This window comes from Sinocyclocheilus grahami, unplaced genomic scaffold, assembly GCF_001515645.1.
Source record: "Sinocyclocheilus grahami isolate Dianchi unplaced genomic scaffold, SAMN03320097.WGS_v1.1 scaffold13.1, whole genome shotgun sequence".
In the NCBI taxonomy this organism is placed as follows: Eukaryota; Metazoa; Chordata; class Actinopteri; order Cypriniformes; family Cyprinidae; genus Sinocyclocheilus; species Sinocyclocheilus grahami.
The window spans coordinates 1,487,603-1,509,178 of record NW_015505192.1 but is presented as its reverse complement, the minus strand read 5'-3'; the positions used below and the strand labels follow the sequence as shown (position 1 = coordinate 1,509,178).

Genomic DNA, 21,576 nt, shown 5'->3' with positions numbered 1-21,576 from the left:
TATTTTCTTGTAAAACATTCTCCAATAGTCTGTTTTATTGTGTTTTTAAAAATTAACTTAAGTGAGGATTAGATGATGTAAAAGGTCAATCTAAATCTAAAAGTACAAAAATAGAAGAAATGAACATTTCTATAGACTGCAATATGGAAGAATAAAAATATGACTGAGCATGCAAAAAATATAATAAAGGATTTGCACAAGTGTTATTTTAATATTATTTATACTATTATAGTATTTATTCCTATTCTGAATTGGCTTTTATTTTTAAAATTTTCAATTTTCATTTAAATTCTATGTGCTTTTGTCATTTTGTTTAAATGTATATTTAGCTTTATTTTATTTCAGTTTTAGTCATTTTAGTGCTTTGACTTCTCATCTCATTTGCCAAGGCAACATTTCTTATTTTCGTTTATGTTTATAATCTAATATTTATATTTTTATTTTATTTCAGTTACCAAAATCAATGTTTAATAGTTTCATTTTTGTTAACAATAACGGTTAACCATCAGGCTCTTCTATTAGCTCAGTTTGAGAAGTTCAAATGCTAAAATAGTCGTGGATCTCATCTTTGGACACACAATGTACCATCACCATCAAAAGAAACTGCACTCAAAGGACCACACTTCCTCTCACACTTGAATCTTGGGGGACTAAACAGGAAATCTCAGCTATCTGAAGAGTGATCATCACCCCAAGCGTATCTGGCTGGCAAACTGTCCGACGATAAGGCCAGTTTCCTATTCTGTCATGGTAAAAAGGCCTACCTACTTCAGCCAGCTGGCTGTCAGCCATAAAGAAACACTAGAGGAAACATCCAACTTTATACCTTCCAGGATTATCTTCAACAACCTTAGCGTGGCTGTGACACACATGCGCTGGAAGCCTTCAGCCTAGCGAAACTTCTTCAAAATGTGCCCTGAATCAGTCTTTAGTCATCCTCTCGCCGAAAAGCAAGTTTGTTGATCTTCACAGATGTGTCTTGGAGAGCTGGTGGTGTGAGTGGGATGACCTGACAGTGTCTGGAGGAGGAATGCTAATGATCTCAGTTGGGGTGGCCCATCAAGGTTCTTTCCATTTTCTATTTCCCAACACACGAACCCGGTCCCTCCCTATCATCTCTCATAATCGACAATGCTTCCCCTCCAAACATCAGTTTTGTGGTTTTATATGTTGGCGAAACCAACCGTTCTGTCATAATTGAGTGTTTGTGACACTAAACACCTCTGTTTAAAACACTAAATAATACCCTTACATTGGCTTCACATTAACAGATGTAGAAAAACCACAGATTCATCCAGAGTTTTTGACCTAATTGTTAAAAGGTGCATCCAAAAATGAACATTTTGGCATCATTTATTCACCTTGACGTTACAAACCCATATGACTGTCCTCCATGACACGCAAAAGGAGATGCATTGAATAATGTGGACGCTCTTTTCCATGCAATAACAATAGAAGGAGGGCTAAAGCTAGGGCTGGGCGATGTGGCAAAAAATAAAATCTAGATTTTTTTCAGAATGATTTCTTACCATTTAAGTCAGTCAACTTAATGTTATTACAACATGATTCAAGTAACATTCTCTTTATTAACCATCTGCTTAAAGAAAGTTCTATTTCAAGTGCACCACATATGAAGTGGTCAACATAGTAGTCAGATAATGAATGGAACATAGTAGCGCGCCTCCCATCCTATAAATTGGAATAAGCTATTATTAAATGCCATTTTGGCACGGTTTAATGTGGAGTGACAGATCGCTGTGAACTGATCGTCTCCTCCACTTTAATAGCAGCTACAGCATGAAATAAACATCTGAATGTATGTTAAAGGAAAGAGTACAACTTACCGAAATCTGTATCCTGTCTCATGTAATCACTAAATCAGTGTTGCAAACGCGGGAAGATGACAATAGCTTGTCATGTAACGTTAAATGCCATTTTGGCACGGTTTAATGTGGAGTGACAGATCGCTGTGAACTGATCGTCTCCTCCACTTTAATAGCAGTTACAGCATGAAATAAACATTAATAAACATCTGAATGTATGTTAAAGGAAAGAGTACAACTTACCGAAATCTGTATCCTGTCTCATGTAATCACTAAATCAGTGTTGCAAACGCGGGAAGATGACAATAGCTTGTCATGTAACGTCACATTTACCACAGAAAAACATATTCGGTGACCATGAACTCATTTAGTCAGCTAGAAAAATGAACTCTAGAGAAGAGCATTTTGCTAAATATGTACCATATAACATATTCATTAGAATTTTTTGACTGTTCTTCGATATTTAATTAATTTAATTTAATTGACAACCACCATTTAAATGTTCATATTTTAAAAAAACGAATTGGAGTAGAAATATAATTATGTAATTTAAAGTTAAAGTTAGTATTGCAACTTTAATATTACAAAAACTTTGAGTATATTTTAAGTGTTTGTATACAAACCAGCAAATTTCAACCTTATTGACTCTCAAGGTATATTTTACAGCATTAGTTGAGAGATTTTTTTTTTCCTTGAGAAAATTTGCCATGTCCTGTACCTGATTTATATCCAAAATTACTGATATTGAATCGAATCGCAAGCTCGTGAAGGCTAATTAAATCAAATTGTGAAATTTGTGTCAAAAAACCCAGCCCTACAACATAAAACAAACGACTTTTTAAATATGAAGCATGAGATATGAAGACAAATATTGTACAAACTTGTCTTCAACATGTTCTATATGTTCAGAAATAACATAGAATAATAAAAATGCTAAATATTTCTTAGCCAAAAAAGACATTCAGTTTTAGAGGTCAACTCTAGGGATGCACCGAATGTTCGGCAACCGAAATTATAAGCCGAATAAGCGAAAAGACAGAATAAATTGTACCCAACAATGACGTGACGCGATCAAATAGCAACCAGCGCAGAGTGAGAGGCACGCATTCTTTATAATGCAGCACACATGTCAGCAGTGTGGAAGCATTTAAAACTGTCTGAGAAAGACGCAAAAATCATTACAATCACCGACAGCAAGAGACTGTTTAGTACTGCAGCGCATGTCTTCGATGAAAAGAGGAAGGAGTGATTGTTGCTGGTTAGTGTACGATGATTGAAATCGTGAAATGGGCTTAAACAATAAGTAAATAAACTGCAGAATGTTATGGTTTCTAATACACGCACGCATTGCATGTATTCTGACAGCGCTGAAACAGTGTTACTCGTCAGTTGCTCAGTCACATTTTTATGAATTTTTACAAGGCATTTGACAATGCAATACGTACAACATATTCGTAATGAGACTCATTTATAAATCTGCTGTCAACAAAAAGAAGCATTGAGGTCTTCCTGCACATTTCCGCCAAAATAAAAGTTGAGAAACAGCAAGAACTCTATCAACATTCATAAATGTTAGTATTGTAATTTTACTGTTGTTCTGTAAAATAAAATAAAAAGTAAGACAATAATAATGATAATAATCATTACAACAGCTCTGTTAATAACATTCACACATAGTGTTCAAATTAAGACCTGTAATATTTTCTATACCTGTCTCTTCTCAGCAAAGCTGCTTTTAATTGTACAGTAAAAGATACATGCCTGATTCAAGAAGGGGGTCTGATGGCCAAAAAACATTATTTTACTAACTCATTCATTTTAAGTTAAATTGTGCTTTGTTGGTATAGTGTCTGCTAGAACGGTAAAAATGTTAAGTGTTAAATATTTTTTAATTGTTGTTTTGCAATTTATTTTCCTCTTTGAAAAGCAAGACAAAACAGTAAAAAGCACATTTTGGTGCTATTTAATTTATGCAATGGTGAACACAAATTGGCAAAAGTACATTGGGGGAAAAAACTCGAAAAACCATTTTCGGTATTCTGCCCAGTGTTTCATTTTGTTCGGTTTCGGCTTCGGCCCAGAATTTTCATTCCGATGCATCCCTAGTCAACTCAATGTCAAAACAATTCAATGAAAAATGCCTAAAAGTTTAACATCAGTAGACTATTAAATGTTATGTAAAACAAAAATAACAACGCCTTTCAACCTGTCACCATCATGCAAATATGAAATATCAAACATACAGTAGTAGTTTTTGCTTTTCCATGGTTTATTCCATGACGTGTTGCGCTTGTGTCTTTTGCAGCATCCCGCGCATGAAACTGCAAATCCTCGCTTTCAAAAACATAATCGTGGCAAAACATTATATTTAAATTAGTCAATAAAATCGGAAAAATTGCCCAGCCCTAGCTAAATCTCTCATCAAAAAGGATGCAAAATCATCATAAAAGTGGTCCATACAACGTGTGTGCTATATTCCAAATCTTTAGTCATTATTCACTGAAAATCCTGATCTTCACCCTAGGTCTCATTAAAGAAACTTCATTATAGAAATATGTCCAAATCATGAGCAATGTCTGATTGGTTCTTGATTCTGATTGATTCAATCAACTCAAAATTGATTCTTTTGAGTCGGATCTTTTCAATGAATCAGCTCATCTACTTCATAAAACTTGAGCTTTTTCATTTATATTCAATTTATGAAGGTGCTGTAAATGGAATCATTATATATTCTATCATAATGGTACAATACTATGGTATTCTGACATAGCTAGGTTTATTGTAATTGGAAAAAAAATTATGATTTAATTCATTTCAACAAATTTACAGAGACGCTGCATTTATTGCATCTACAATATTTTCTCACTGATACACCCCCAATTCGGAAACTCTGGGCTTAAAGAAAGTTCCCCACTCGTAATTACATCTTTGCTGTGCTGCTCATGTGCGTTCAACTTGTAAATATGACCTTTCTGAAATGATTTGAACGCACCAATTCACTGTAACTGCATGTAACTCTTTTTGTTTTCCAAGAAAGAAAGTCATACGGCTTTGAATACACGAGGACCCCTACTAGCATGAAAATGCAAAAAGTCAATGCTGTCTGTCAAAGACAGACTAGTCAGGATTCTCAAGTCTTTGAGAAAAGCAACCTTACCTACAGTTGTCACATTAACCTTGGATAGAAGTATTTCAACATCCAAATAAGTAATATCCAAAACGTGAAAATATGAATCATTATGAATCATACAAGAAGAAATGTTAAAAGGGAGTGATTGTTGTGGGAAACATCAAAATAATCTACTAATGTTAGGTTGATCCAAAGCGGTTCCCACACTAGTTAACAGCTGGAGTCGGACTGAGCTGGAATAGTGAGTGTCAGATGAACCCTAAGATATCATATAAATTTAATTTTGGGCCTTTTGCCACTTTGATTGAGTATTTGGCAATAAACGACCAGGGATTGGGGCTGATCCTGCTGTGTGCATGTGTGTACACTTACATAGTATGGGTCTTGGATAATAAGCTGTTTTTCAGGATCGTAGGAGCCGAGCAGCTCAATCTTGGCTTTGCTGTTTTTCACGCTGCTTGCCTTCTTGTTCAGATCTCTGTAAGAAAACCGTACACACATACGCTTTAGATCCTGTGCAGCCAATGGACTGATTCATAATCTGATTCGTATCAGTGGTGCGATCTCTTCTTTTCTTTCAGACTAACTCAGGAATATGATTTAAGCAGCAATGAAACTTGACAGGATCTGACAGTTCTTTCTGCAAGTCTCACAGGAGCAAGACATTACAACACACACCAAACAGCTGAAAATGTTTTATTATTCATAACACATAACAGTGCCTAGGTAGTGATAGCTGATGTGACTAATCGTGAACAACAAAGATATTAAAAACAAACAATAAATACTAAGGATGTGCAAAACTACATATCTTCAAATGAGTCGGTGGGTTGTCTGAACACACACAGATCCTCTTTCTCTAGTTTTCAAACTTGAGGGAAAAATAGTGTGAAAAAATAAAATAATATAGATAAATGGCAACACTTTATTTTAAGGACCAATTTTCACTAATAACTAGCATGCATATTATTAGCATATTAGTACTTATAAAGCACATATTAATGCCTCATTCTGAATGACCATATTTCAGATCCCTTAATCCTACCTCATATCTAAACATAACAACTACCTTACTAACTATTGATAAGCAGCAAATTAGGAGTTATTAGGGCAAAAGTCATAGTTGATAACATGGATTAATTACAAAATATTTTATTCTATTGCCAGCCATAGTTTTATATTTCTCTTTGGGTTTATGCATCTAAAAGTGCTCCAGTGAAAAATACAGTGTCAACTCAACAGTAAAACTTTTACACATTTTATATATATATATATATATATACACACACACACACATATATTTTTTTATAAACTAAAAGTTTCAAGTCTTTAATTTTTTTTTATAATTATTGAAATAAATTATTACTTTTATTCAGCAAGGGTATAGTAAATTTACCAAAATTGACATTTAAGACATTTATGTTTAAAAGATTTCTCTAAGTTAATACTGCTCTTTTGAATGCTTTATTTTACAAAGAACCCTGAAAAAAATATTAACCAGCACAACTGTTTCTTGAGCAGCAAATCAGCATATTAGAATGATTTCTGAGGGATCATGTGACACTGAAGACTGCAGTAATGAGGCTGAAAATTCAGCTTTGCATCACAGGAATAAACACAGAATGCAGGAATCTCAAGGAATATTTGACACACTTGTAATACTTGTGCTGGGGGTCTGGCATCTTGACCAGGAGGGGGTCTCATTAACTCTCCAGTTCAGGGATCATCCCTTCCAGGTCTGAACCTATGACCTTAAGAATTAACATCTCAGACCTTTAACAATTAACACCTATACACCTACACGCATAACGTCACAATACAGAAGGAAAAATACAAGAATTGATGTCTTCATGTGTATATTTTCAACTCTGATTAACCCAAGACAGACAATCATCGCTAAGCACGACTGCGAGATGATATTGTGTCAGTCCGTCGTGCTGAGCATCGGAGAAGAGAAAAGCTGAGACCTAGAACCACAGAGCAAAGACAAGGAATTTAAAGAACTCCGTAATCTTCTTAATAACACCGGTTCCAGCAGGAACTTGTGACTCCAACAATATCCCCCCACATCCCCACATCCTGCCCCCTTTACTTCATTTTCTTACCCATATCAGACTCATAAGGTACGGCCACAGAATGTTTGTTGCATTCTGCAGTGTTGACAGATCCAAGTAATGTATAATTCATTCACTCAGTTTCACTCATCATACTTATGACAGAAGACAGGTTAAGAGATAAGGTGGGAGTCATTTCCTATGCTCAGCAAATGTCAAGGTCCTTATTGCTGCTCATCACTTTTGTACTTGTGAACACATCGAGACGCAAACTCAGTCCCACTTTTCTCAAATTCTCAGCAAATGTTTCCTCAAAATATCCCTTTGAGGAGGATAAAACAAGAAAGTGCCAGAAACACATAGTAGTAGAAGTAAAAGGCAGCCAGTAATATAGACAAGAGACGAATAGCCTTATAATATTTAATAATAAATAGATCTTGGAATATATTTAAAAAACAGTGTAAAAAACAACAACAAAAAAAGTTAAATAAATAAATATTCAGTTCAATTATTTAAAAAAAATCACTTTTCTATTTTAATATATTTTACAATGTAATTTGTTCCTGTGATGCTGATGTGCTTCTCAAGAATTTTTGTTTTTTATTATCAATTTTGAAAACAGTTGTTCTGCTTAATATTTTAGTGGAAACCATGATACACTTTCTCAGAATTCTTTGATGAATAAAAAGTTCACAAAAACAGCATTTATTTAAAATAGAAATCTTTTGTATCAATAAATATGTTTACTGTCACTTTTGATCAATTTAATGTGTACTTGCTGAACCAAAGTATTAATTTCTTTGAACGGTAGCATTTATCTATCTATCTGCCATTCAAAAGTTTGGGATCAGTAAGAATTTTAATGTTTTTAAAGGAGTCTCTTCTGCTCATCAAGGGTGCATTTATTTCATCAAAAATACAGAAAAAAACTGTAATATTGTGAAATATTATTACAATTTAAAGTAACAGTTTTCTATTTTAATATACTTCAAAATATAATTTATCTCTGTGATGCAAAGCTGAATTTTCATCAGCCATTACTGCAGTCTTCAGTGTCACATGATCCTTCAGAAATCATCCTAATATGCTGATTTATTATCAATGTTAAAAACAGTTAGGCTGATTACGGTAATATTTTTTGGAACCTGTGATAGGTTTTTCCAGGATTCTTTGATGCATTGATTTAAAATATATATTTTTTGTAACAATAAACACTACTTTTCAAAAGTTTGGTTTCAGTAAACTTTTTTCTTTCTAATTTTGAAAGAAACAAATACTTTCATTCAGCAAGGACGTGTTAAATTGATTAAAAAAAAAAGTGATAGTAAATCACTTTTTTTTTCTTTTTTTAATGTATCATAACACATTGTATAATACAAATTTTAAGGTAATGCTTTTGAGGTTGGGCGAGAGTGTTTTATCTTACATAAGGCAACAGAATAAACAGATTTATGGTTTTCCCACCTCCAAAATACCAATTGAACCTCTGCACGTACCTCAAGTTGCTTTCGTCCATGCAGAGGATGTGATCAAAAGTCATGAAGTCTTCTTTGGTGACCTAACAACAGAAAGACCGTATGAGTAACGCTTGTAACACTTTATTCACATTGCCCTGCGGTGACCCATTAAGCATGGGCCAGTGATTTCGGCCCACATCCACCCCGGTCTCACCATTTTCCTCTCTAATTCTTCCTGTCTTTCACTGAAAAAGACAAATCTGCCGCCAAAAGAGCACGGTGCTGGCTTTGACAAGCACCAGGGAACATGAGCAAAGGGCCAGAGAGCGAGTAGATGTGCTGTCTTTGTCTGTTCGAACATTCGCTTCCCTCACTCGAGACAGAGTTGAAACGGATCAAAGCACATCTGTGGCTGCATGTAAGTGTGTGCATATATTGAGCAAGAACACATGATTCATTTGGGACGTTATCGTGCAGAGTCAGTCATAATAAGAATATATGTTTCCAATTTACAAAAACAACAAAGCGCAAAAACTGGACACATACGTGAAGGGGAAAAACAAGGAATGCCTGCCTGGCTACAAGGGCTTTCTTGTATAATTGGGGGCTGTTGATTTGTGAGGTCAACGGGACAAAGATGTCTTTAGTGTGAGCTCAGCTCTATACAGCCTCGTGTGAACCTGACCTCTAAAGGCCGAACTAAAGCCTGCCCACATGACTGGAATATATGACTGACGGTTGGAATATGTGGGTGGAAAGCTCGCGAGTTAGGAGTTTCTCTTAGTCTGACACTAATAGGTCAAACAATATATATTTCAGGCAAGGTGATGCAGCGGCCAACTTAACGTTTGACAAGTTTCAATGAAGCTGCAAAGTTATTGCATGTGCCATACAGGTTGCGATTTGCTTTAAAGGGGTCATATGATGTTGCTAAAAGAAAAACATTATTTTGTGTATTTGGTGTAATATCTGCTCTGAGCCACCTCAATTGTGCACAAGCACTTTATTCTTACACTTCTAACATTTCTTACATTCCTGCAATTTCACATTTCTATCTTTACCTCAACACTTCTGCCTTGTTATATTTATTGTGCTCGTCATGTTTATTGCTTGTTATATTTAATGTGCTCTTATGTCTGATCCCTGTTGTCATGAACACGTGTGTATACTTGTTTTGTCAGAGTCTTTGCACCTTAGTCCGTCAGAAACAACATTTCGTTCTTCTGTATACTGTGTATGTGGAAGAATGACAATAAAGTTAGACATGTGGGGGCGTGTTTAAACGAGGCATTTTAGGAGGGTGTGAACCAGTCTTAACTTTTATAAAGAATATCTCTTTGGGTTTGAGACTTTAGTCTTTGCAACTTTAGGGATCTTATCCATCTTATTCCCGAAGAGCTTGTAACACTCCAAAGAGAAAGGAAAACTCGAAATCGCATCATATGACCCCTTTAAAAATTTTTTTTTTAAAAAGCCAGGAAGAAAAAAATGATGAAAATGGCCAAATAAGTGGTGCGGTAAAACAGGTTAATTTACTTCATAAAACAATCTTTTTAGACAAGCTGTATGAGTGCTATTGCTTGCTTTATCATTATAATCATAATTTTTTTTACCATTCTGACTGTTTTTGAAACTATATAATATAATATAGTACAATACAATACAATAATATAATATAATGATGAGCAGCTGTCTTTTATCAAGCGAGATTGAGCAAAAATTTTGCTTGCAAAACTTTAGCAATTAGTATCCTCAATTCCCAAATAATTAAACATTGTATTAAAAAGGAAATGGATTTCAGAAAAATTTTAATGCGGCCTTGTCAGATTTAGTGACCTTGGCATACGTGTGTAGCTGTTCACTTCTACGAAAATGCTTTCTAGGAAATAAAATAAAGTTTGGGTAACATTAAAGTTGTTTTATGTTTATTTACTGCAGTCACGATAATGTATCGAAAAAAAAGAATAAAAAAGGTAATTGCAACTTTTTCTTACAATTCTGAGAAAAAAGAATTTGACTGGGTTTTTTTTATTTTGCAATTCTGAGTTTACATTTCGCAATTCAGAGGAGCGATACCATTGGAATCACTTTCCAGCTGATGAACGATAAAAAAAATCATTTATAGCCAATCAAAATCCACTAACTTTAAAGTGCTTAAGCAATTAAAGCGACAGACCACATAACAGCAGTGCGCACTTATGATAAACAAAGTTATTGTGCATTGGTGAGGACGCTAATTTAGTTATTGTTAGTTATCGAACAGGCTTTAACAAACAAAAAGAACAATAAAAAAAATGCTATGTTTGTTTGTGGGACAGTTGCGTTTTCTGCCCAGTAGCAGCACCAGTATGGTTTCCCTGGAAAGAAAGTTTTCTCTAAAAAAAATATGTCTTTATGATTTATGTATGTGCTATGAAGGATATGTTGATGATACATTACGGAGCAACTGTTTTTTTTATCAAAATACCGACCAAACACTACTTGGAAGCCAATTCAAAACAACAAACTTGTTTGAATTTTCCCCAGGAAATGTACAAGAAAGATGAAAAATGGCAGAAAACACAGAGGGAGATGGAGAAGAGGAATCAACAGCAGATAGGCAGTGGATGCCTGTCAAAATCAATTTATAAGCAAGAATTTAAAAATACGGAAAAAGATAAAAAATCTATGGTGTGTGACAAAGATGAAGTGCCTTTGGCTGTAAATTGTGATTAGATAATGCTAACATAAGCTCTCCTGCCAAAATTGCCTTCAGTTGTGTACATTTGAGGTTTCCATATGAGTGGTATTATGATAAATGTGTCGTCTACTTTGCTGAAAGCTTCTTGCACTCATTCTATAACACACGTACACACAAAATCCCACATCTGCAGTACCTGTCGTGCCCTGTGATCTGTCTCTATGACATGTTTCCTGAGGCAGGCCAGACCACGGGCATCAGGAGTGCTGCCAGTATTCCAATCTGAGGTGGCACCAGAGTCTATAACCCACTGTAACACACACAGAGAACACGGTTCTAGCTTTGAGTGCTAATTAGGACCCCACCGTACCTGCCGCGCCACATGCCTCATAGACACGGCGTGTCGCTTCATGCAGGCCTGACCGCGGTGATCCGGGGGGTTTCCGATCTCATAGGTGGATGTGGCGCCACTGTCTATTCTCCACTGAAGACACACACACATAAGGCATTATGATGATAACAGCAATACACATAAATATGTATAAACACACACAAACTGAATTTTTTGAAAAACTATGTTACCATATAGCGGTTTGTTACCGCTGAGTTAAGCATGTTCAATGGGACCGTGCTGGCCAAGTCTTCATATTTGAATATTTCTGGCCTTAAACTTTGAGGCTGGAATGAATCTGACACCGGTTCTTTGTATTTTGCCTCACGAGGCTTTGACTCTTATTCTCCTTGTCAAACTTTTTAAACAGCATTTTTTTTTTATGATTTCATGTTTGTCTCTTGTGCAACCTTAGAAATAAAGTCAAATCTCCACAAGAGCAAGCGTACCTGGAAAATAAGAATGATCATGATACTCGCAACAAAGGGTACATGAGGTGCGAGGCTAAAAGTACCTCAAAATATTTATGAAATGCTTTAGCTCTGGAGTGCAGATGTCGCTTTGTTACATACCTACTAGATCACTTAATATTAACAAACTTCAAGACCAGCCAAAAGCTTTCATCCAGAAGATGATGCATTGTCACAATCAGTTCACTAAAGCACATGCAATTAGTTGTGAGTCTTAGTAAGCCAGGAGCACATATTAATGTATACCTCGGCTCATTCAGTAAAAGAAGCACCACATGCAGCGACTTACCTTGTCCACCACCCCATTGTCTGTAGCCATTTTCTGGAAAACAGCCTCAGCGATCGGGGATCTGCAGATATTCCCTGGGTATTGAGGAAAGGGAAGAAGATATGTATTATTTTAGTAGGCAAGGTTTATATGTGATCTAATTATTCTGAGTAAATGCCATATGCACAAACATATACACAATATCACTTTTTTTGCCATATAGAAAATCAAGCATTATGTCAAGTTAACTTGACAAACAGCATAGCAAAGCACACTAGATCTGTATATTTTAAGACTGATCTTACTATAGACTTATTTTTCCTTGTTTGCTATATACATTTTGTAAATGTATATATACACCACAATTAGTATGCGCAAGTAAGATTTCTTACTATCAATGTTGAAAACAGTTGTGCTGCTTACATTACTTTTTTTTTTTTTAGAAACTGATACATTTTTCCCCATGATTCTTCGCTGAATAAAAAATTGAAAAGAACATAGAAATTTAAGTTTTTTTTCCCACTGTAAACATCTTTACTGTCAATTTTGATACATTTTAACACATCCTTACTGAATGAAAGTACGGTTTTCTTCACACACACACACACACACACACACACACACACACACACACACACAAACTTACTGACTCCGAACTTTTGAAAAGTAGTGTTTACTTATTAGGCTAATCGAGACTTGTCATTTGCACTTATATTGTTGCTCTTTTGTTAGTTTTGACTGCTTTTATTGTCCTCATTTGTAAGTCGCTTTGTATAAAAGCGTCTGCTAAATGACTAAATAAATAAATAAATAAATGGTCAAAGCGATAAACACCACAAACACAGGCAGAGCGCCTTCAGAAGGATGCAGAGAACTATTCAAAAATATGTTAGAGCTGTTTGGATTCATTCAACTCACTTTATTTTCCTTTTATTTGAAATAAAATTATATATAATTTGTTTGTGGTTTGTATTAGTCATGTAGGACATGCCATGACTAATATCATGTGATTTACAAGCTTGGGGAGCTGTTTGAAAAGAGAGTTTATGTGTGTGTGTGTGTGTGTGTGTGTGTGTGTTTCCTACAAAGAAATGTAGAAAAAGATTACAACACTGTATAACATCACTAAATTAGATTAGCCTATACACATTTTACATATATAAATCACATATCTTATCAATAATGATTAACAATAAAGATTAAAAATAAGGATAAAGATGCGCATTACAAATGCGTTGTTAAAGCGCGTCCTAGATAAGCACAACATCCCTGCTTATTAACTAACAATCATGTAGCTACCTCAAAGGTGCACAAATAAAGATATAGGTGCAAACAGAATACTATACAGTGAGGTCAGCCTTGGTTTTAGTAAGCAGTTAATTTATCACCACTGATCTAGCCTATAACAGAGATCATATAGATCAGTGTTTATCACACGGAACGCCATTGTGGTGGTGAAACTGTGATGAGTCACGCATCTAACAAGAACTTAATAACAGATTCACAATATAATCATATTGATTCAAGCATTTCACATTTTTGAGTTAATTAAATGTCAGTAATGAACAATACTGCACAAATTGCGAGATGGTCCTCACTGCAGAACACAAGATCCAGGGGGCGTGGTTGATCCAGATCCAACTCCTCCCATCTTAAATATACCTAAACCAGGTGTAGGCAAGTTCGGTCCTAGAGAGCCGTAGTCCTGCAGAGTTCAGCTCCAACCCTGAAAAAAACCTCACCTGCCTATAGCCTTAGTAATCCTGAAGACATTGATTAGCTTGTTCAGGTGTGTCTGATTAGGGTTGGAACTGAACTCTGCAGGACTGCGGCTCTCTAGGACCGAACTTGCCTACCCCTGACCTAAACCTACCCATCTTTACCCCCTGATCTCTAAACCCATCCATCTCCACCTCTAAACCTACCAATCTCCACCCGGATCCAACCACGCCCCCTGGATCTTGTGTTCTGCAGTGAGGGGCTACTGCAAATTGCAATCACAAAGAAGGTCCTAATTCTGTCCCAAACGCATACAGTAAAGTGGATATACAGTATGCAACACCCCATCTGTTATATTCAGTTCTATAGTGCCACCTGTTGGCGCAGTTGTGTAATTACAATTAAATTTTATGTCGAGATAATGAAAAAAAAATTAGGTTGTGATAACGAGAAAACAACTTTTGATATGTCGAGATCATGAGAAAATATTAAGTCGATATGACGAGAGAACAACTTTTGATATGTCGAAATCACAAGAAAACAACTTATGTCGTGATCACGAGATAAAGTCATAATAATGAGAAAACAATTCACTTTTTTTGTCGAGAACAAGAAATTTTTTTTATCGTGATACTGAGAGAATAACTTTTGATATGTCAAGATCACAAAAGAATGAAGTCGCGATCAGAGAAAACAACATGTCGAGATCACGAGATAATCAAGTTGCTATCACAAGAAAACAACTTACGGTATGTCGAGATCACGAGATAACTGCAATCACAAGAAAACAACTTGTGTCGAGATCACCAGAAAATTAAGTTGTGATAATGAGGAAACAATTAACTTTTGCTATGTCAAGTTCATGAGAAAATATTAAGTCGTGATGATGAGAACAACTTTTGATATGTCGAGATCACGAGAAAACAACTTATGTCGAGATCACGAGATAATCAAGTTGCTATCAGAGAAAATAACTTACGGTATGTTGAGATCACGGGATAATCAAGTTGCTATCACACGAAAACAATTTGTTATGTCAAGATTACGAGATAACTAAGTCTCGATCACAAGAAAACGAGACAGAAAAATATTACTAATCCATGGCCTCTAAGGACTTCCATTGCTGACAGTATTTCATAACATAAATAAAGCGAAAGCCTGACTCACACTTTCACTTTCATCCACTCTCTCATACACTCACTATAAGACATATTCCTACACAACTGGCAATAACCAAAAATGGTTCTTCTATAGCATCGCTTGAAGAACCTTTTGAAGCACCTTTATTTTTAAGAGTGTAGGCCTATTTGTTGTATTTACACTGTAAAGGCAGCACATACACCGCATCTAATGTGGCAGATAAACTGCACGTTTTTGGTGTCTCTCTTATCTGACACATTTGAGGTCTTGGAGTCTTCACTAATGAGCTGATGAGTTGAATCAGGTGTGTTTGAATAGGGAGACATCTAAAATGTGCAGTGTTGGGGGTTCTCCAGGACCAGGATTGGGAACCACTGACATAGAGGATCCAGAGCCCATCTTCGAGTAAAGGTTTCATATTATGTTTTGCCAGTAAGCTACACAGTTATGACTAAGAAACTTTTCTCAGGCTTTCCTAAGCCTAATCTGTCCCGATTCTATTATTGGTATCACTATCCCCTTAAACAGCACAATAGCATATACAGATCTAAGTGGTCAGGTTGTGGGAAAGTCCTGTTTTCCAGACCATATTTAGAACAAGTTTAGATTGCAGTATTATTCAGTTTTCTGCCCGGCCTGCTTAGCCATACTTGGTCTCTGTTATGAAACCAGATTATACTTCAGTGTCAGTGGCCTGCACAGACCTCCGCAGGGGCAGGGGAAGAAATCACGTTCCCAGGGCAGGTGGGATCACCCTCAGCAGAAATCGTGTTCTAGGGGCACCTCGATAGGACAGAAAATTCACTTTAGCACTGGCAATTAAAGGGGCAGGGGCTTGAATATTAGAATGATTTCTGAAGGATCATGTGACACTGAAGACTAGAATATGGCACAAAGGGATTCCTATGCATGTTAAAAATCTGGTGATTTCCATAGATAAGTGAGAGTATTTGTAGGTAAATAATTCCACTCTAGAGATACTAATAGGTTTGTCAGCTTTCCTGCTTTGGCGTTGATGCATAACCTGTCAAAGAGAATGACCAGTTAGAGATATAATGAAAACCATATTCCAAGGTCAGTGACTAAAGCATTGCCAAACTTTAAGTGAGGTGATGTATGAATCCAACTTACTGAGAGATCCAGAATAGCTTCTCTGTACAACAACAAAACCGATATTCACTGACAGTCATTCTATTGGTTTTGACTGACTGGATTATGCAACACAACAGATATTGATCTATTTGACTTGATCTGTGCAGCTCATACATGCTGTATTCACAAATTGAAATTCAGCTGGTTTGCAGCTGCTCAGCACACAAATCTTCTTGGTAATGAGCAAATCTTGGAACTTTCATTAATTATGTCTTCACATTAACATCTTTAGCCTTGCATACGGACACAATATGCTGTTTGCAGAAAATACCACTCAGATTTGAGTGAATGTTAAACTTGTTTCCGAATTTGAACTTTTCTTAAAGGAATAGTTCATCCGAAAACTCATCCGAGAATTGACTCACCCTCAGGCCATTCAAGATGTAGATGAGTTTGTTTTTTCATCGTAAATTTATCATTACACCACTTGTTCACCAATGGATCCCCTGCAGTGAATGGGTGCCGTCAGAATGAGAGTCCAAACAGCTGATAAAAACATAAATAATCCATTAGTGGGCTGTTTTTAATAAACAAATTCAACATTAAGACAGCTTTATCTTCAAACTGCTGCTTCCAGCTAAAATATGAGTACTCTATATACAATATTTATTTCTCCAGTGAAAAATGTCATCTCGTCTGAATCAGGAGAGAAATATTCACGGATCAAGCACCGTTTACAAGCGAAAACAGTCCAAAACAGTTCTAAACAAATATGTCGGTGCATTTTGATGTGAGAAGACAACAGGGAATGGACTTTTTCACTGGAGGAAATTTTATTATAGATTATGTACTCAGAAGTGACACTTTAATGTTAAAATACCTTAATGATGGATTTGTTTCATACAAACACATATTATCACTTCAAAAGACATTTATTGATGGACTGAAGAGGTGTGGAATACTTGTGGATTACTGTGATGTTTTTATCAGCTGTTTGGACTCTCATTCTGACGGCACCCATTCACTGCAGAGGATCCAATGGTGAGCAAGTAATGTAATGATCAATTTCTCCAAATCTGTTCAGATAAAGAAACAAACTAATCTACATCTTGGAACGCCTGAGGGTGAATGCATTATCAGATCATTTTCATTTTAGATGAACTATTCCTTTAAATCTTCAGAGGTAGAGATAAACTCTACCAAGGTTTTTAAAAAGAGATGATAATTTGGTCCTGTTGACATCAGTGATGCATTATTCAAGACCTAAATACCCTTGCCAATCTAGTAGAGGTTGTGTGTTGAGGTTGACATAATCATACCTCACTCCAGACCTAAATGATTAACCTTGAAGGTCATGCAATCAGATTGCTGTTTTCTATCAGAGATCATGTCTGGAATCACTCATATATTTGTTCAGAAAGACCTTGAGTGATCATTCTAAGGTTTGGAATGGACATATCACAACCATTTGCTTTGTGAGATGTGTAAACAAGGCAATGGAAGGTCATGGTTTTGGTTGTAATTTGTCATGCTGTGGCTTCACATGTTATAATTCACATGCGATGAAGAGGGCTTTGAATTTAGGAGAAAAGCTCATTGTAGCCTTCAGGATTTGGATTGGGCTTACTGTTCAATACCAATATAGGTGTGTTGATACAATCTGTATACAATTATATTTATTTAGCGATGTATAAGTGATGCAGAATGTTAAAGGTTTAAAGATGTTCTCATGTTTCAGACCAGATTGACATGATAATGAGTCTCACCCTATATCTCGTCTGGATCTATATACAATTCTGGAAGCTCTGAGGTCAGAGAAGCCATATATTGGTTTTAGCGTACTGTTATTGCCTTGGATAATTTCCAGCTAACTGCACAGCAGGCACTTTAAAACACATAAACTATATCTGCACAAATTCCTGGTTCTGACTCTGGGTTGAGTGAATAAATTAATTCTGGGTTACGCGAAGTGGACAGTTGCTTTATGAAGTCTGCAATTTAGTGCATTTTGCATATTGCGCAATGCACAAACACTCCACAGGAATCCAGTCTGGAAAAAGTCTTGCCAGGGTGTTGATATGGGGGTTGTTACAGTGGTTTTTGATGTGTGGCTATGTAGTTGCTAGGGTGTTCTCAGTGGATGCTTACTGGCCAGAGTTGTTTTGGTCATTTTATTGATCACCAAATAAAAATGATAAGAATATGGCTGAGAAAAGCCAGAGCAATTCTAAGATATTTTACTGATCAGAAATGAGGTATACCGTATTAGATGTTATGAAGTAACTGCTCACCATGCACTCTCTCGCTCTCATACACAAACAGTACAACACCTCCTCATGTCTGCTGCCATCTCCTGGTTTCATGGAGACCCTGCATTCATCTAGATGTTTCTCTGACATTAGTCTAAATCTGTAGAATGGTTTTAATTAGAGTAGGAGTGTAACCCAATTAAGTTGTATGTGTAGTGCATATGTTTTGCTTCTTTTTATTAAGTACAGACACATGATAACACTTATGAAATGACCACTTTTGATAGTCACATATGCACAAGGATACAACAAACAAACATTTAGCAGGTCAGATGTCAAAAGATGTTTGCCTTTTTTTATACTTTGTTTGACATTACAACCCTGCACAAAGGGAGAAATATGACTGAATCAGGCCACACAATGCATAAACAGATGATGAGAAAAAAAACAAGAATCAGGTCAAGAATGAAATTCTTTTAAAAAGATATCTGTTATCACAAAATATCAATGAACTGTATTTCACACCTGGATTATAAAGGTTTGACAATACCCCCGGCCTCCCTTACATTTCTTTACGGTTTAACCCTTGTGATTTGCTGATACTCCTAATTTGGTGTCCCTGATCATAAATTGCTTGTAAATCTCTCATTATGCTATATTATCACCAAATATTGGATCTTTTTTGTCAGCTTCTTTTATTTCAATTAGTACAGGTTTTGTTTTTCTTTTTTGAGACTGATTGATTGTACTGTAGGCCTCAAAGATCTGAGCTGACAGCACCTCAGTATTTTGAGTAAAAACAAATGGACAAAAAATCAGTTTCAAAAAGAAAAACAAATCCTGTGCTAACTGAAAGAAAGCAAGTTGACAAAAGAGATAATACAAATGATAATATAACATTATGAGAGATTTACAAGCAATTTTTTTTAGGCATGTCATTTTTGACCAGGAACATTACAACAAGGTGGGAAAGAAATCCTAAAAAAAGTACTAAAAGTATCCAAATTTTCCTGGAACGTTGTTATACCTTGTGTGAGTAAAGTTAGCAAGTTAACATTATAAGGGAAAATAAAATCCTCTCTGGGTCAAAATGCACGGAAAATGACATGAGGGTTAATTCTTATTTTTAAAAAATCATAGAGATTTAAAAGTATTTGCAAGCCCTGTTCTGAAAACGTTAAGTCACAATCAACGTTTCCTTACCTTTGCCTCGTGCCAGAGCTCGCGTTGCCTTGACCTGTTAGTGGGTGGAGTAGATGAGTAATATGAACAGGTAAAGGTGTGCGTCAGTGCGTTCTCATCTACTATGTACTAACTTTCAGACCCCTCAACACATTTCGCAACACAGCTGCTGTGGATTTAACACAAAATACTAATCCAGACTGCATCATGTTGAAGAAAACGCAAGGCTCGGCCGACGTGGACGCGTCGCGCATTCTTGTGAAGGGGCCCGAATTTTTGAGGAAACAGATGGAGCGAGAAAGTGAGGCGAATAAAGGACGCGTCAGTGCGGTGGAGAGGCTGGCAGCCACTAAACCTCAATATGTAAAAAGCCAACAAGTGGTCGGTTCCATCGGGTCTGCCTCCGTGAGCAGCCGAGGGTCTTCAAACGGGCACGGTTCCGTTAATAACGCCGCTCGTGCTGATGTTGAGGCTATACAGTCGCCTGAAGAAGATAGTAATGTGGTGAGACGGAGCAGCTCGAAGAAACGAGACTCGATTTTATTATACAGACAGAAGTGTGAACTCTTGAGAGGATCGCCTGGCGGGAGTAGGCGATTAATTAAAAAGTCGTTATTCGCTATTAAAGACAAGACCACCGCGTTTTCTGAGGCGCGCGGTGGTGAATGCGCCACACGCAGGGACTGCGGGAAAGAGGCCACTCGGGTAAATGTACCCATCTCAAACGGCCACTCGGGTGAGACAAACGATTTGCCGAGAGGACCTCCTCACAGGATAGTCGCAGAAACCCAGGAGCAGGAGCGCAAGAGCCGGAGGGGGGTGGCGCGCTCCAGCTCTGACATCAGTTCGCGCTACTCGAAAAACTTCGCGGACTTCGACGCGTTCTTCAAATACTGCGGCCTCGAGGGTGAAGTCATCGAGTCCCTGGGCAGAGAAAAGTTCTCCGCGCGCTCGGACAACCTCAGCTCCAAAATCCTGAGCATCAGCGTCTCGACGTCAGACGACGGGTTCTCCAGGAGCAGCGACGGCCTGCACGAGGAGGAGTTGCAGGAGACCGCGCGTCAAGGGTCATCAGTTGTCGAGCGCAACGCTCGGATCATCAAGTGGCTCTACAGTTGCAGAAATGCCGCGGAGTCTGGAAAGACGCTTCGAGATCTGGATTAACTTGGGTCATGTTAAAAGTGCCGTTTTTGCAAGTTTCACGCATAAAATGACCCGGGTTCTTGACAGATATGCACTGAAAACGTTCAGTAGGCTACTATGTATCTATTTCTTGTGGTCTAAGATTTGTGAGTAGGTCTGCGGTTAATATTTTGTTCTACAACATAAATTACATACAGCTATACATCACACCGGAAAGCCACTGTAACAAATTGCTATTTAAGGACTACAACAGTTTAGTCAAGCACAAACAGGTCCCTGTGGTATTTTTAGTTTTTACTTAGCAGCTTGTTAGCAACGTATAGTGTGTAATTTATGTTGACATGAGCATTTCTTAAAGGAATGCTAACTACTGTACAGAGTCCATATTTTACTCATACATGCAGAAGTGCCATTCTAAAAGCCCCTATGAAATGCCAAAGAGAACCCATGGCTCAAAAACAGCTAATTCTCTTGCTGGTTTTAGGACCTCAGTATTGTTTAGCCGTTTTGGTTAAGCCATTTCTACATGCCAGTACTTGATCCTGGTTACGTATTCCACTTTATCTACCTAGATATCATGTTACTTGATTTTGCAATATATTAAAAGTCAGATTTTTTTTGAATAGCATTTACCTTGCGTTTAATTTTTGTTGTGTTATGTGAAAACTGCCTTTGCACATGAATCTATGGATACATTGTAGTTTACAGAGACAAATGACATTCGAGGCTATGGAATGCAGAAGGTAGCACCTGGTTCTGAGATATGGAAAGATATGGC

General features: G+C 36.8%; 2 protein-coding genes across 2 annotated transcripts in view; one reads left to right on the top strand and one right to left on the bottom strand.

Moving 5' to 3' along the window:
• LOC107598777 (low molecular weight phosphotyrosine protein phosphatase-like) overlaps nt 1-19,696 on the bottom strand; it is a 20,546-nt gene extending 850 nt beyond the window's left edge. The window contains exons 1-5 of the mRNA XM_016290212.1: nt 19,677-19,696; nt 12,295-12,368; nt 11,515-11,628; nt 8,504-8,565; nt 5,326-5,431 (exon numbers count right to left, since the gene is read on the bottom strand). Coding sequence (XP_016145698.1) covers nt 5,326-5,431; nt 8,504-8,565; nt 11,515-11,628; nt 12,295-12,324 — 312 coding nt within the window. The 5' untranslated portion in view covers nt 12,325-12,368; nt 19,677-19,696. The remainder of the gene's footprint in view (nt 1-5,325; nt 5,432-8,503; nt 8,566-11,514; nt 11,629-12,294; nt 12,369-19,676) is intronic.
• A 166-nt stretch (nt 19,697-19,862) lies between these two features.
• Nucleotides 19,863-20,819, top strand: LOC107599394 (protein FAM110C-like). Its single transcript, XM_016290977.1, has one exon. The coding sequence runs from the start codon at nt 19,863-19,865 to the stop codon at nt 20,817-20,819; it is 957 nt and encodes a 318-aa protein (XP_016146463.1).
• Nucleotides 20,820-21,576: the final 757 nt, after the last annotated feature.

Excerpts from the sequence above, each read along its gene's own strand:
- LOC107599394 (XM_016290977.1), top strand. The coding sequence starts at position 19,863 with ATGTTGAAGAAAACGCAAGGCTCGGCCGACGTGGACGCGTCGCGCATT.